This window comes from Hemiscyllium ocellatum, chromosome 16, assembly GCF_020745735.1.
Source record: "Hemiscyllium ocellatum isolate sHemOce1 chromosome 16, sHemOce1.pat.X.cur, whole genome shotgun sequence".
NCBI lineage: Eukaryota > Metazoa > Chordata > Chondrichthyes > Orectolobiformes > Hemiscylliidae > Hemiscyllium > Hemiscyllium ocellatum.
The window spans coordinates 72826582-72843250 of record NC_083416.1 but is presented as its reverse complement, the minus strand read 5'-3'; the positions used below and the strand labels follow the sequence as shown (position 1 = coordinate 72843250).

At 41.4% G+C, this 16669-nt stretch overlaps 1 protein-coding gene across 3 annotated transcripts in view; it reads right to left on the bottom strand.

The window, feature by feature from the left end:
• The window catches only part of larp1 (La ribonucleoprotein 1, translational regulator), a 126170-nt gene that overhangs the window by 9694 nt on the left and 99807 nt on the right, over positions 1–16669 (bottom strand). For all 3 annotated transcript variants that reach the window (XM_060837375.1, XM_060837376.1, XM_060837377.1), the window contains 7 exons: positions 16341–16464; positions 15041–15252; positions 13870–13976; positions 13468–13625; positions 12355–12499; positions 8440–8549; positions 6119–6246 (listed from right to left, as the gene is read on the bottom strand). In XM_060837375.1, the coding sequence (XP_060693358.1) occupies positions 6119–6246; positions 8440–8549; positions 12355–12499; positions 13468–13625; positions 13870–13976; positions 15041–15252; positions 16341–16464 (984 nt within the window). The remainder of the gene's footprint in view (positions 1–6118; positions 6247–8439; positions 8550–12354; positions 12500–13467; positions 13626–13869; positions 13977–15040; positions 15253–16340; positions 16465–16669) is intronic.

The following is a 16669-nucleotide window of genomic DNA, read 5'->3' as shown; positions in this document are numbered from 1 at the left end:
AATGTCAGAGCAAACAGCTACCAAAAGCCCCGAAGACAGTTTCACAACCCAGCAATACCAAACCACACTTAGAACAGGTCTGACAAAAAGGCACCAGCAAGAACATTGCTCCCAGGAGAAGACAATGGAAGCACCTCATCACTTCAGAGAAGACATTAACACCTACCTGCAAAGAGGAAGGAAACTATCGATACTGTCAGGATGTTGTGTTGTGTGAAGGAACAGGACATTCATCCAATAACTGGTTTCCAATTAGCATGCTTGCAACTAGATTACTCCATTTCCAGATACATGTTATTTTCCCCATTCTTAATTAGCCTTATTGTACAGTATTATTATAAAAACTGGTCTCACCCTCAGCTCTGGGAAGAGAATCCTTGACTACCTGAACTGTTTCAGCTTAGTCAGTTTCTCTTCCGCGATATCACCGTACTAATAAACTTTGTCAATTTCAGTTCGAAATGTGCTTTGTGGTCTCTAACTTATTGGGCAAATTTCTCTGACAATGTTAAACAGCATAAAGCAAGTGGTCAAGCTAAGTGACTCTAAAATCAACAAATTAAAGCTAAGCTGCGCAGATCTGTCACATCCAATTGTGAATGATGGTGGATGATTAACAACTCACTGGAGGAGGTTGCACATATATTCCTATCCTCAATGAATGGGGAATGCAGCTCACTCGTGCAAAAGAGGCAGCTGAAAATTTCACAACAATCTTCAGCGGTGATTTGTACTGACCTTCTAAAAAGTCCCAGCATTAGAGATGCCAGTATTTGGCCAATTTGATTCACACTATGTGATATCGAGAAAACGTTGGAGGCACTGGATACTATAAAAGTCATTGTCCCTGACACCAGTCTTGCAATCACACTGCAGGCCTGTGCTTCAGAACTTTGTGCACCTCTATACAAGTTGTTCCAGTAAAACTGCTACACTAGTATTTACTCGACGATGTAGAAAACTGCCCAGACATGTTTTGCACATATAAAGAAAGCACAAGTCAACCCGACCAGTTGTCGCCACCTCTGACTACTCACAATGATGCAAAATACCAATTCAGTTCCTTCGCCTTTTTTTGTTCCCCTTTACGACTTCTCTAGCCTCATTTTATAGCTGTCCCATGGCTATACTTGCCTCTCTTTTACCCCTTAGATATCTAAAAATCTTTTGTAATCTTCTTTCATATTACTGGCTAGCTTATTCTTGTACTTGAACCTCCTCCCCCTCCCCCTTGCTTTTTTATTATCCTCTGCTGATTTTTTAAGGCTACCCAATAATCTTCACCACATTGTACAGGTTTTATTTTGCTTTTATGTTGTAGGTGACTTCCCTTGCCAGCCACGGTTGCCTCTTCCTTCCCTTAATGTTTCTTCATCCTTGGGATGAATTTTTGCTGTGCCTCCCGCATTATCCCCAGAAACTCCTGCCATTGCTGCTCCGTCTTACCTGCTAGGCTTCCCTTTCAATCAACTTTGGCCGGGGCTCCTCCTTCATGAAATGGAGTCACCTTTATTCAATTTTCTATCATCGCATCTGTTTTCAGATTCTCCCCTTCAAATGGCAGGGTGATTTCTATCATATTATGGTCACTGCCCCCTCGGGGTTCTTTTACATTAATTTCTGTAATAAAGTTTATCTCATTAAACATCAATTCCAGAATTGTCTGTTCCCTACTGGACTCTACCACCAGCTGCTCCAAAAAGCCATCATGCAGACATTCCAATTCCCTTTTCTCGAGATCTGCTACCGACCTAATTTTCTCAGTGCATATTGGATTCCCTTGCGATTATTGTAATGGTGCCTTTCTTACAAGTCTTTTGAATCTCTTGTTTTACTTTCTCCACATCCTGGCAACTGTTAGGAGGCCTGCAAACTACTCCCATCAGGATCTTTTTACCTTTTCAGTTCCTCAAATCGACCTACACAGATTGCACACCTTCCAATTCTCTATCACATCATGCGATTGTTTTTCAATCAACTTTGAATTCAGACAGAGAAGGTTAAGTAAACATTGGAGGTCTGGCTCCACAGGTGTGTAACAACCTCTCTGAATAAGATTAGAAAATACCGAGAAACAAAAAAACGGAGGCGGTTATTCAGCCATTGAACCTGCTCTGCCTTTCAATGCGATTATGCCTGATCTTTTATCTCAATACGATACTCCCATTTCCTTCCCATGCCCTTGATACCTTTCTCTAGAAATCTAAGTATTTCTTTCTTAAGTATATTCACTGATTGGGCCTCCACAGCCTTATGTGGTAGAGAATCCCATAGCCTTTCCATGCTCAGTGGAAAAAAAAACTCTCATATGAGTTCAATATGCCCTACCTTGTATCCTGAAACCACAATCACTTTCATTTTTCAGATCCCCCTCCAAAATTCCATTCCTGCATCCACAAGCCTGTCAGAATTGCATATATTTCAATGAGATCCCCTCTCAACCTTATAAACACCAGTAATACAGGCCGAGTCACCACATTATCTTAAATCTTGTCATCCTAGATTCACGTGTGAACCTTTGCTTTACGGTAAGTACATCTTTTCTGAAGTTAAGCGACCAAAATTGCACCCTATTCTCTAGGTGCGATCTCACCAAGGCCCTGCATAACTGCACTAAGACATCCCTGGCCTGATCCGCAAATCCTCTTGTAATAAAACTTCTTAACTGCATGCTTTCTTTCACTTACTGATGAACAAGGACACTCAGGTCACTCAGTACATCAATGTTCTCCAATCTATCGCAATTTACTAGCACTACGCATATTATTTTTCCAATAGAAATGGATAACCTCATACTTGGGGTTGCAGTGGAGTATAGTCACTTGACAAGTAATCCAGAACCCTAGGTTAATACTCTTTGGCCAAGTTTTGAATTCCAAAATGGCAGATGAAATTAAATAATAAACTCATTCAATGGTGACCATATAATCATCTGGTTCACGAATGTCCTTCACAGAAAGAAATCTCCCCTTACTTGGTCCTGCACACTTGTGACCCCAGACCTACAGCAATGTGGTTGACTCTTGAATGCCCTCTGGGCAATTAGGGATGGGCAATAAACGTCTCTAACCAGCAACGCCCACATCCCATGAACTAACCAAAAAAATCAATCCATAATATACCTCCATCAACCATGTATTTGCTCAAAATGTCTTAAATCCCCTTCAAGCCATTTACCACCTCCTGACACTCACCTAGTTTCATCTCATCAGCAAATTTGAAGATACGTTTGATTTCTTTACCCAAATCACTGATATATATTGTGAATACTAGTTACACCTTCAAAAGCTGTAAAACGTTAGCCAAAAGTTATTCCCTTTCATAAATTTATATTTGACTTTTTCTAGTCCCATTGATATTTCTAAGTGCCCTGTAATCACATTGTTTATAATATTTATTATATTTATTAGTGACCTAGGCATTTGGCTTCTGTGCACAACTTTAAAATTTGCAGATGATATGTAACTTTCAAGTATTTTGAATGGTAAGGAGGATAGTATAGGACAGAGGTTGGGCAGACAAGTACCAGATGATGTCAGTTACATAGACGTTCTGGAGAAGTTTGACTCCTTTCCTTTTAGGAGGGAAGGTTGGGAGGAGATTTGTTATAGGTATTGAAAATCACAAGAGGTATGAACAGATTAGATATGATAGGAGAAACTGTTCCAGTGCTGGAAAGATCAGGAACCAGGAGGAATAGATTCAAGGTAGCTGGCAAAAGAAGTAATCGCAGCATAAGAACCACTTCTATACAGCGAGTGGTTAGGATTTGGCTTAAACTGCATTGTGGTAAAGAATTCCACAGGTGCATAAATTCGCTCAGTGAAGAAATTCCTCCACAGCTCTCTGTACATGTTCCTATTCCCGTGCCATTTTCATTCAAATCCTCCAGAGCTGCAGTTGCAACTTTTCCACTAACACATCAGTTCTGGTCAAGCCCAAGTGCAATCCATCCAGCTTGTACTGCTCCCACCTCCAAGAATTCATCCCAATGTCCCAAGAATCTGAACCGCCCCCTCCCTCCCACACCTATCTCTTTAGCCATGTATTCAACTGCTCTGTCCTGACACTTCCACTTCGACTAAAATGGAGAGTATAGCATCAACAACCCTGAGATCATAACTTTTAAAAACCTAGGTAAAAACAAGGGCTGCAGATGCTGGAAACCAGAGTCTAGATTAGAGTGATGCTGTAAAAGCACAGCAGGTCAGACACCATCAGAGGAGCAAGATAATCAACATTTCAGGCAAAAGCCCTTCATCAGGAATAGAGGCAGGGTGCCTGCAGAGTGGAGACATAAATGAGAAGGGGATGGGGTGGGGAGAAAGTAGCACAGAGTACAATAGGTGAATGGGGGTGGGGATGGAGGTGATAGGTCAGGGAGGAGGGTGGGGGAAGGTAGCAAAGAGTACAATGGGTGAATGGGGGTGGGATGAAGGTGATACGTCAGAGAGGAGGGTGGAGTGGATAGGTGGGAAGGAAGATTGGTAGGTAGGACAGGTCATGAGGGCAGTGCTGAGATGGAAGGTTGAGCTGGGCAGGAGTGGGGGGTGGAAGGAGAGAGAATGAGGAAACTGGTGAAATCCACATTGATGCCATGGGGTTGAAGCGTTCTGAGGTGGAAGATGAGGCGTTCTTCCTCCTGGCGTCAGGTGGTGAGGGAACAGCGGTGGAGGCGGCCCAGGACTTGTATGCCTTCGGCAGAGTGGGAGGCGGAGTCTATTCTGCTTAGTCCCCTTGTGAATTTTAACTTCTTTCCCAACTCCCTATAATGTGTATATAACCTCATCTCCTTTTTTCTTAAAATTGTGGCTTTCAAAAAGGGAAATGAATCATTTTAAAAAGAAAATATTTTCAAGATTGTGGGGAAAAGGCGGGAATGTTTCCAAAGGGACAGAGCAGTCATGATGGACTTTTTTTTGTGGCATAACTGTTCAATGATTCTGTTTTCTTAAATACCTTACCAACTTAGCCTGACACTTTAAAGATGTGCACATAATCCCCAATATTGCTTTGATCTTGGTCAAAAATGTGGTAGTGAAATATGCAGTTGGTCAGGCAGCATCCAAGGAGTAGGAGTTGACGTTTGAGGTATAAGCTCTTAAGCACAAATTTCTGAGGAAGAGCTTACACTCGAAACGTCGACACTCCTGCTCCTCGGATGCTGCCTGACCAGTTGTGCCTTTCCAGCGCCACACCTTTTGACTGATCTCCAGTTCTCACTTTCTCCTTGCTTTGACCTTGCCCCATTTGTGTCGTCACTTTTAGTTTTCAGCCAAAGGGCATCACTTCACTTGCTTGAATTAAATTTTACTGGTCAGGTAGCTACCCATTTCCCAAGTCTCATCATGTCCTCCTGTATTCTGCAGTTATGAAGCTCACGATATGTTGCCAAGTTTCACATCGTCACAAGCCTCAAACGGCATACAAGCCGTCATTTATATACATTAATAAAACCAACAGCTTACTGCAGACTCCTGGGAGAACCATGCTACACACTGTCTTCACTTAGAGACACATCCATTCACCAGTGCTGACTGCCTCATATCTGTCAGCTAATGACATAACCAAATTATCACTGATCCTTCAATATGAAATTCTTCCAGTTTCTAAATAAATCTATGACATATGATATCAAAATCATTTTGAAATCCATCGTATATCAACTGTAAGACTTTCATGAACACTATGGTACTGATAAGACGGCAACCAGGAGTTTGCTTTAACAAACCTGTGCGAACTATCCCTTAGGATTCTTCAGATGAGAATTAATTCTGTCCTTGACAATGGTCAGTTGTAATTTTCTTGCCACTGGAGTCAGATTACAATTTAATAAGTTTATACCCTCACCAACCCCCAGCTTCATTTTCACCTTTTTCTACAGGGGTTCAAATCACCCTGTAGAAGAATATGTTTAGATTTGAAGAGTGAAAATCAGTTGACCTCATTTTCAATGGATGCTGCCATAGTCAGGTGGAGGCACAGCTGAGTCGAGCTTGAATGACTGAGGATCGTGGCTAGGAATATATTCTCAACTGTGTAACAACTGTTTTTCCATTTAGCAGAAGACTCAATTTATTTGTTCAAGGGTTAGTGAACCACACCATTTGTTACTTACATCCACCCGAAAATCTTCCAGACGTTTAAATTTGCTGAGGTATTCTTGAAGTTTTGGATCAATGTCCAGATTCTTAGCTTTTGAATACTTTAGATAAGCCCAGAATTTCTCTAATCCATACAGCTGCCCTAATATATCAAACGAAACAAAAAAATACAGAATTTATAATAATTCAGGCACTTAAATCTATCTTCTACTTGAGCAGACTAAGTACAGACTAACTTATTATGTAAAGTTATGCTTAAAATGCTAAATCTAACCATTAATGTTCTGCAATTAATCACCATAATAGGTATCTAAGAAGAAGATGAAAGCATTCAGTCCTCTAGACTGCTCCAATGCTCAAATCGATTTTGGTTAATCTGTATCTCTTTCTTTTCTGTTGGGACATGGGGGTGTCACTGACAGGCCAGCAAGTGCTGCCCATCCCCGGTTGGCCTCAAGACGGCTTTCTTGAATGGGTGCAGTCCCTGTACTGTAGGTGGAAACACAAAGCTGCTAGGGAAAGGAGTTCTAGGATTTTGACCCAGAGACTCTGAAGGAATGGCGATAGATTTCCAAGACAGGATAGTGAGTGGCTTGGACGGGAATGTGCACCAAGTTGGTACTCCCATGTACATGCTGCCCTTGACTTTCCAGATGAAAATGGCTATGAGCTTGGAGGTGCTAAAGATCTTTGGTGAATTTTACCCACTATTGCTCCATATCACTTGGCTTTCTTAGCCCTAAAAATTTGTGAAGCTGTCTTAAGAATTTGAAATGACAGAGCATCTGCACCATTTGGAGTGAGTCACATGTTTCTAAGCTGCATAACGTAAAACTAGCATATGCAACATCCTAGCAGCCACTGAAAGATTAGCCATTAAAGAAAACAACCAATGGGCAGATGTGTTAAATCTCACTACTAAACTGTTTATCTAACCATGAAAAATCAAACTACTCATAAATTAAATGTAACTACTAACAGAGTAAAACTAACCACAAATACGTAGAATCTAACCACTAAAATTGTAAAACTTAAGCACAGTGAGAAATCTAATCAGTGATTAACCCAAATAATCAAAAAAGAAATCCAACACCAATACATTAAAATTGATCATTAATAAAGACACTAATGTTAATCATAGAAGTGCAGATATCAATTGGTAATAAAATCGATAACTAAACAAAACTGTCAATTCTTTTAAGGATAAAGAATTAGGGCAATTTTTACTTCAAGTCATTCTCTCAGCAATAAAGGCCTTCTCATGTCAGAGCAATCTCACCACATGCAGCTGAAGTAATACAATGACCAGCCACAGAATAAGCGCAGAGAATGCTAGGTATTCACTACCAATTACAGCAAGTTTTGATCATTGATGTGCATAGCTGAGCCAAAAACAAATCTGACTTCATCTGATATCCATTAGCATTGCTTAACGGGAAGTATTGTACTAGTGGTCAGGTTATTCTGTGGCTGGTCATTGTATTACTTTGGCTGCATGTGGTGAGATTGCTCCGACATGAGAAGGCCGTTATTGCTGAGAGAATGACTTGAAGTAAAAAATGTCCTAATTCTTTATCCTTAAAATAATTGACAGTTTTGTTCAATTATCAATTTATTACTGAAGAAGGGCTCATGCCCGAAACATCAATTCCCCCGCTCCTTGGATGCTGCCTGACCTGCTGCGCTTTTCCAGCAACACATTTTCAGTTAGTGATCAGGTTAGATTAGATTACCTACAGTGCGGAAACAGGCCCTTCAGCCCGATCCAGTCCACACTGACCCTCCGAAGAGTAACCCACCCAGATCCATTTCCCTCTGTCTAATGCACTTAGTACTATGGGCAATTTAGCATGGCCAATTCACCTGACCTGCACATCTTTGGACTGTGGGAGGAAACCGGAGCACCCTGAGGAAACCCATGCAGACACGTGGAGAATGTGCAAACTCCACACAGCCAGTCGCCTGAGGCTGGAATCGAACCTGGGACTGTGAGGCACCGTGCTGCTAGAGAAGGGTGTTCCCCTTCTCTAAGTTGTGCTGCTCAGCAAATCCGAGGGTGCCAGATCATGAGGATCTTTTATTCATGATATGAAGTTTTAGAATATGTTATGACGTAAAGGTCTGAAAAGTTTTGGTTTCAAAAGTCTATTTGTCTCCACCACTGCCCCTCATTTTTAGTTGTTGGAATGATTCCTCTTCCGAGTCTGAATTCATGGGTTTTCTGAAACAACTCAAATAACCCAAAAGTGCAAGATACTGAAGAACCAAAAACCACCCAAGAAATCAATCCCAATTTCCTGGACAAAGTTCTTTATAAAAGAAAGAAACATTTTACCAGCTTCATAATCCACAATGGTTTCTTCCTGGAAATCCTTGAAGATCTCCGGTCTAAATTTTCTTTCAAGGCCATAGCTATAATATCTGAAAAGGCACTCCAGTCCGTATCTATGGAAAACAGACAGACATGGTTATGTTACATTTCAGATGGACCACAGATATATAAACTCCAACTGTCCCACATCACTGGGACAGAAGATAGTGAGCACCACAAACGTAATCACAAAATTAATTTCAACTATGAAAGCTTACCAATGTAAGTAATAACAGGATGACAATAATTCAACAGTTATGACCAGCTTGTATAATCTTGACTTGGGATGACCAATAATGTTTAAAGTACAGAACAAAGTAGTTTGATCCATCAGATCTGTGGACTCTTGACAGAACACCACAAACCAGTCGCACAGCTCCACACTCTAAGCGCCACACCTTCCCACATTCCAGATTTTTATTCTTCAATGCTCTACAGGTCAACAACTCCTTGTGGAAAAGCCTTTTCCATATGTTGTAGTCTAACCAAGATTTAGTACAAAAGGCATGACTTCCACACCATTGTATACTACTCCTCGAGATATAATGTCAACATTTAATTAGTCTCTGATTACTTTCTGCTCTGTTCATATTTTAACAATCTATCCGCTTTTCACACCATTAAGAAAATACCCTGTTGTATCCTTCACCATTCCAATGTGAATAAGCTCAAATTTCCAACATTGTAATCCACTGGCCTCAGATCTGCCCTCCATTTATTGCTAATTTTACAGCTGAGGTGAGGTGAGTGACAGCCCTTGACATCAAGGCCACATTGGAGCAAGCGTAGCTTCAGGACCATCGATCAAATGTCGATGGGTATGAGGGGGCAATTCTCCACTAGTTGGGAGTCATGCCTGGCACATAAAAAGATCACTGTGGTTGTTGGTCGTCAATCATTGCAGCTCTAGGGCAACTCTGTCCTAGGCCTAAATAATTCCAGCTGCTTCATTAATGACCTGCTCTCCATCATAAGGTCAAGAGTGAGGATGTTTGCTGATAATTGCACAACACACAGCACCTTTTGCACAGCCTCGGGTACTGAAGCAGTCCATGTTCGACTTTACACTGCACAAATGTTAGACAATGACCATCTCCAAGAACAGACAATCTAACCACCACCCTTCGACATTCAATGCTGTTACCACTACCGAACTCTCCACTATCTATATCCCTTTGGGGGGGGGGGAGAGGAGGAGAGGTTTAAACACTAACCAGAAACTCCATTCGACTCACACTGACTACAAGAACAGATCAGAGGCTAAGAATACAGCGCCATGTAATTTCTCTTCTGACTCTACAGAGCAGAAGACAACAGTGTGATGGAATGAATACAGCTCCAACAATACTTAAGAAGCTAGAACTATCAAGACAAAGCACTCTGCTTGACTGCACCACATCCCCAAGCGTGGCACTAGAAAAGCACACCTGGTCAGGAAGCATCTGAGGAACAGGAGAGTTGACATTTTGAGCATCAGCTCTTCCTCGGGAGTGACATTCCTGATGAAAAGTTTATGCACGAAATGACGACTCTCCTGCTCCCTGGATGTTGCCTGACCAGCTGTAGCTTTCCAGTACCACACTTTTTGCCTCTGATCTCCAGTCCTCACTTTCTCCTACCACATCTACAAGCAGCTACTCCCCTCTACCACTGAGACTTGGGAGCAGCATAGTGTACTATCTACAAGATACACTGCAGAAATTGACCACAGATCCTTAGATAGCATTTTCTAAACCCATGACCACAAATCACAGCCTGCAAATTACAAAAGCTGCCAAATATCCATCCTATTTTTCTCTTACTACTCAAACACTTTCCATCCAGGTCAATAATTTGCACTCAATTGCATGGGTGTCAAATGCAGTTAAGTCTCCACTACCCTCACAGATCCAACCCGTGGTAATCATTTTTAAAACTTCAGGTGATTAGATACAGATTAACCGACTTTTAGCATAATTACTTTCTACAGTTTTTTTTAATTAATACTAATGTCTTTAGGTTCCTATCAGTCTGTTGGCTCCTACTATTTATGGAACGTTTTGTCCATCTTCTATCATTAAGATATACATAATTTAATTTCTTCAATTTCCTAATTTCCCATAATTTCTCCGGCTCCTACGAATTCCATTTTTATTTTTACCATTTTCTTTCCCTTTTTACAAATATATCAAACCTTTTACAGTTTAAACATTCCTCATGCTTTCCTTCCGGTTGCCAAGCTACTTAATTCTTTTTCTTCATGAAGGTGTCACTAACAAGGTTGGCATTTGTTGCATATCCCTAACTATTCTTGAAAACTATCATTTCTGAGAGAAATTAAAAACCAATCACATTATTGTTGGTCTCTCTTTACATGTGGAGTCAGATGTATGGCAGACTGGGTAATGATAGCAGATTTCCTTATCCAAAGGATATTAAGGAATCAGAAGGAATTTTTTTAAAAAATGATTGATGATAGCTGTCATGGTCACCATTACTGAGATTATCTTTACCTTCCAGACTTATGAACCCATATTCAAATTCTATAAGCTACCATCTTAGGATTTGAGGCACATCTCCAGGTATCTGCCTGCATCTGTGTTACAAGTCAGAAACATTTCCACAACATCAGCATCTTCTCCCTGGGTGCCACTCCATTTATATCTGACAACCACCATGTAGGGAAGTGTGTGTGCTTGTGCGCGCGCATATACACACGCGCGTGTGGTCTCCCTTGAAGGAATGTGCATTTGTTTCAAATTTGAATTACTTCCTTGAAATTTTTGCCATTGCTCTCTATCAAATCTTTTCATCAATCGCACATTTATACCTTAGCATCATACACCAGTGGGAGAGGCTATAGAGAAACTTCACTCCAAGTCTCTTGGCAAAGTAAACAACCGAGATTGAATAAATGAGGAATTTACACGAGGAAGGGGATGTGATCAATGGCAGTTATAGGAAGGGGACAAAGTCTCAGATACAGTCACATTAGATGGGTTAACTCCAGGAAAAGAGAGAGAGATAGGCAGATAGTGCAGGAGTCTTCTGTGGCAATCCCCATTTCAAACAAGTATGCCGTATTAGAAAATGTAAAGAGTGATGGATTCTCAGGGGGACAAAAGATGCAAGAGTAGGCCATTCTGCCCTTCGAGCCAGCACCACCATTCATTATGATCATTGCTGATCATCCTCAATCAGCATCCTCTTCCTGCCTTATCCCCATAACCCTTGATTCCACTATCCTTAAGAGCTCTATCCAACTCTTTCTTGAAAGTATCCAGAGATTTGGCCTCCACAGCCTTCTGGGGCAGAGCATTCCACACACTCATCACTCTCTGGGTGAAAAAGTTTCTCCTCAACTCTGCTCCCAATGGCCTACCCCTTATTTTTAAACTGTGTCCTCTGGTTCGGGACTCACCCAACAGCGGAAACATGCTTCCTGCCCCCAGAGTGTCCAGTCCTTTAATAATCTTATACGTGTCAGATCCCCTCTCAGCCTTCTAAACTCAAGGGTACACAAGCCAAGTCGCTCCAATCTTTCAACCTAAGATAGTCCTGCCATTCCAGGAACTGACCTCGTGAACCTACGTTGCACTCCCTCAATAGCCAGAATGTCTTTCCTCAAATTTGGGAGACCAAAACTGCACACAATAGCTGCAGAAGAACCTCATTGCTTCTATACTCAATTCCTCTTGTTATGAAGGCCAGCATGCTATTAGCTTGCTTTCATTGACTGAATGTAGCACGAACAGCATAGTTTCTGGAATAGATACTGGCTCTAATGTGATGAGACGTACGTCAGGTTCCAAATGATCGAGTGTGTTAGGGGACTCTCTAGTCCAAGGTACAGATAGACTTTTCTGTGCCCAGCAGAGAAAAATCAGACTGGTAAATTACCTATATCCTTCTTCCCCGTCTTCAACAGCCAACTGTCTGAACTCTTCATACATCTTTTTGTTGAAGTGATCTCTTAGGAAAAATGACCAGAATCGGAAGAGCGTGTTCATTTCCTGAGATTGTCCTATTCCCAGCCTCTTGCGCTCTGTCAATGGAAGAACAATAAGTCAGTGGATAATAGATGCAGAAACAGCACAGCAATCACACAAGATCAGAAATCTGTAAATTAACCACTTCTGGTGTTGGGGTGAGGTGAACTCAAGTGAGATAATATAAAATTCTAAACTGTAGGATGCTCAGTGGACTGATATTCAAATCACCAACATGGCAAATGTCGTATTCACCGTCACTGCTTTATGTGCCGACTATGGGGTTAACTTAAAAATTCTGTATCAGTTTTCTTTGATTATTTAAGATTAAAGGGGGTCACAAAGGTGGCATTACAGATCCAAGATAATGCAGCAAACTGCTGCATTCTGTATAGACACATCTGCATTACCAAATCTCTGTAGTAACATAGTGATCACACATCAAAAAGTGCTCAGATGGTGGAAAATAGATCACAACGTGAAATTGCACCAATGAGTGATTTTGTCATTCCATCCTGCATAACATACTTAGGTGCTTATGTTTCCCCTTCTCCTAAGTAGCACTATAGCTCTTCCTGAGACACTGCTGGCCTCATCCAAGCTACCAGAGGCATGTGAGAGACAGACTGACTATAAGTTCCACAATTGAGCCCATTTCATCTCCTATCTGCTACAAAGATTGAGTAGCTAGCAAGAGTTATGACTAATTTCTTAACAATTCGTGCCCCGAGAAAGTGTTGTATTATTTCACTCCAATTGGAAGAACCAGAGTTCAAGATCAAGGAATTGGGTGGTGAGTGATATGTTGTGGTTCTGTTCGCCGAGCTGGAAGTTTTTGCTGCAAACGTTTCGTTCCCTGGCTAGGGAACATCATCAATGCTATTGGAGCCTCCTGTGAAGCGCTGCTTCAGTCATGAGAAAACAGAATTTGGAGCAGGGACCACAAACAGCTTCAGTCCTCATTATATTTAACTGGAATAAACTGTCAATTTTGTTGAAACAATCAATCCTTGATGGCACCTACCATTCAGACATCTCCTGTGGAACTTGTGATAAACATGCTGTGTGAATCCATTTTCCTTCAGTAGTTCGTGCGAGGGATGTTGGAACTTGGGAAGAGACTGGGGAGTACAACCGTAGCTTCCAGCAATCGGGATTCCCTCTGATGGGCTGGCATTGGAGCTGCCACAAAACACAGAAGTTACTGTTGAACAACTTTTAATATGGTAAAAGCATCAGTTATTCAAACCAAATCTTTCATTCTGCAAGTATGCATTGAGGCTCAAATAATCACATATTCGCTGATGTCAGCTTTCTCGACCCTGACAGTCTCTCTAAATTAATCAGTGTTTTTGTCTAACATTCTGCACTGATCTGTAGAAGTTGTTTGGATGAGGAGCTTTCTTTCTTGTGTACAGAAGCTAACCTGAAAGATGATGTCCTTGGTCGGTGCTCTCTTGAATCCATCACCCAACCCACGTGGCTCTCGAGTGGAGGGTTTGAACTGTGTCTCGTTTTTCGCTTCCGAGGAGTCTGTAATAAATGAAGGTAACTTCATTATAAATGCCTGCAAGGTTAAATTATATATCTTACATTTGACAGACCATCAGACCAGTTACTCTCAAGATTTTACTGCTGTTTGGATATCTGACATTTTAGCAAAAAGAAAAACTCAGCAGGAGCGGCAGCATCTGTGGAGAGAAAGCAGAGTTCATGTTTCAGGTCTAGCGGCCCTTCTTCAGAACTGACTACAGCGAGGAAAATGTCAGTAGACATGCTGAAGATGGGGTGGGGGGGGGGGGGAGGAATAAACAATAGATAGAGATGGACCACAGAGCAAGAACAGCACTTGGGCAGACAAAGGTTATCGTCAGCTGAGATGAATCAATAGCTACTAATATGAACCATTAGTAGCTGACAATGGGTTGGTTGTGATAGGTAGCAGCCCATGTGGAGATTGGGGTAGAATGACCTAACATAAGTGCTCAGACCCTAAAATTATTGAACTCTATAGGGAGTCCTCAAAGCATTAGGATCCTCAAATGGAAAATGAGATACTTTGTTTTCCAGCTTGTGCTAAGCTTTACTAGAGTGCTGCAGCAAGCCCAAGACAGAAATATTGGTGAGGAAACAGTGATGTTGAAGTGGCAAGCAACCTCAAACTCAGGGTCTGCAAAGACGTAAATCAGATAGAATATATTTTTGATCGGGCGATAACAATTACATTTCAAATATACTTAATAGGCAGGAGAGTGTTTAGATTCCTTTAGGTGGTGGAACATGCTTTACAAATTCAATTTTCTTTAACCCTTAATCATGTTTCTATGATGCACCTCTGGAATAATTTGTGAACAACATGGTGTAATTCTTCACCCCAAGTGACTTCCTGCAGCATTATTCCTGAACTCTCTCTATCGTCAATCAATTGTTTGCGAGATGAACTGGCTAAAATCTAGCATAATTACTTTTAGAACTGCACAGTCCTGCAGTTATGTTCTAAACTTTAAACTTCAGAGCAACAAATTTCCTTAAGCATGTGTTCCCTAAACCAGTGTTCTGAAGTTCTTCTAAGTCCAGCTGTTCTCTCAGAATCTTACCTTCGCATCCAGAGGCCTCCCTTCTTTGACAACAGGGTAAAATCTGGGCGTTTGAGTTGGATCCTTTAACCTGGGTGTGCGGGGGGTACGAGGGGTCCGTGCACCCCGGTAGTTTGGTGATTCTGGAACAGTTGTTGGCAAAGATCGTGCCATGCAAGACACCGGTGGCTCGGCTGCACCAAAAAGTTTATTGGCCAATGCATCTGTAGGTACTGAACAAAAGTACAGGATTCAAATTCTCCTCTACATGTGGCAAAGAGCCTAAAGGGTTATATATAAAGTTTATACATTATAAAATTGAATATGCTTCTCTGTACCCTCCAATGAACTGAATAACTGTGCTGAAACAAGACAATCAAGACTTTTTTTTGCCACCCTCAGCTACTTTTGAGGGGTTTTGACAATCAGTAAATGGAAACTGTTTCTAGTGGCAAAGCGGCTAGAAACCAGAAAAAATGGACTGAACATGGAGGGGGGAGCAAAATCAGAGGGAAGATGAGCAGAATGCTTTTTAGTGAGTTACTTTACAGGATACAGATTCAATCAATCAAATTTCTACAATCTGTAGTGAATAAACAATTAAACAAAATTTGCAGCAAATTTTGGATATGAGTAGGAAGCAAAACTAATTGGTTGGCTCTGGGAAAGAGCCTGAGCTAGCACAACAGGATAAATGTGACAGGGAGTGATCAATTTATAACAGTGAGTTTAACTTTTCAGCACCAGAATTGGTTTGCATTCAATGCACATTGTGGCTGCGGACTCAAAATGTGCGTGTGTTGACTTCAACATTGCGTATCAGGAACAATCAGTTCTCTTACACTTCTAGTTTTCCTCTCCAATCTACATCAAACCTGGCAGCAAGGCAGAAGTGTGAATTCTGGAATTTTTACATGTCCAGCCGCTAACGGATGGTTGGTGCGCAGAGTTTATCAGACTCCATACCCAACATAACACCAAACCACAGAATAAGACCCAAACAGAATGCAGCAGCTCAGGTGGTTCACCACTACTTTCTCAAGGGGGAACTAAAGACGATAAATAAATGCTGGGTCAGCCAGCAACGCCTACATCACATGAATGGCTAAACAACAAGAGGCCATTCAGCCTATCAGGGAAAGCACTATCTATTCAGTCTCAAGTTTTCACTCCTCTCCATACTCAAGGTTTTTGGTATAAACTAGATTCTGCAAGTTTTATTGCTGTTTTCAAGGTGCCGACCTGTTTGTTGTTGCATCTTGGGTCATGCACAATGAAATGGATATTTGGATGGAGAACCTTATTGACAAGATTCCCTTACCTTGCTGTGGCCTTGGTGGTCCAGGTGGGACTTCTTGGTTTGGATCAACGGGAGGTTCAGGGGTCAGTGTGTCAAACTCCTCTCTGCTGATCATATTTAGCTTCTTGAAATTTTCTACTTCTTGCTGAAATGTAAATAGACAGAGTGAGACAGACTTGTCAACAAACAACAAAACAATGCAAAGGGTGTAAGGGAGGGTTATGACAATGGTCCCAAACACATAATACAATGTGAAGACAGCGATGAAACTGGGCAATTCTCCACACAGCAAGAAGGTTGAAAGATACTGAATGGATGTGCTCACATTCAGTAACTACAATACAGCAAAT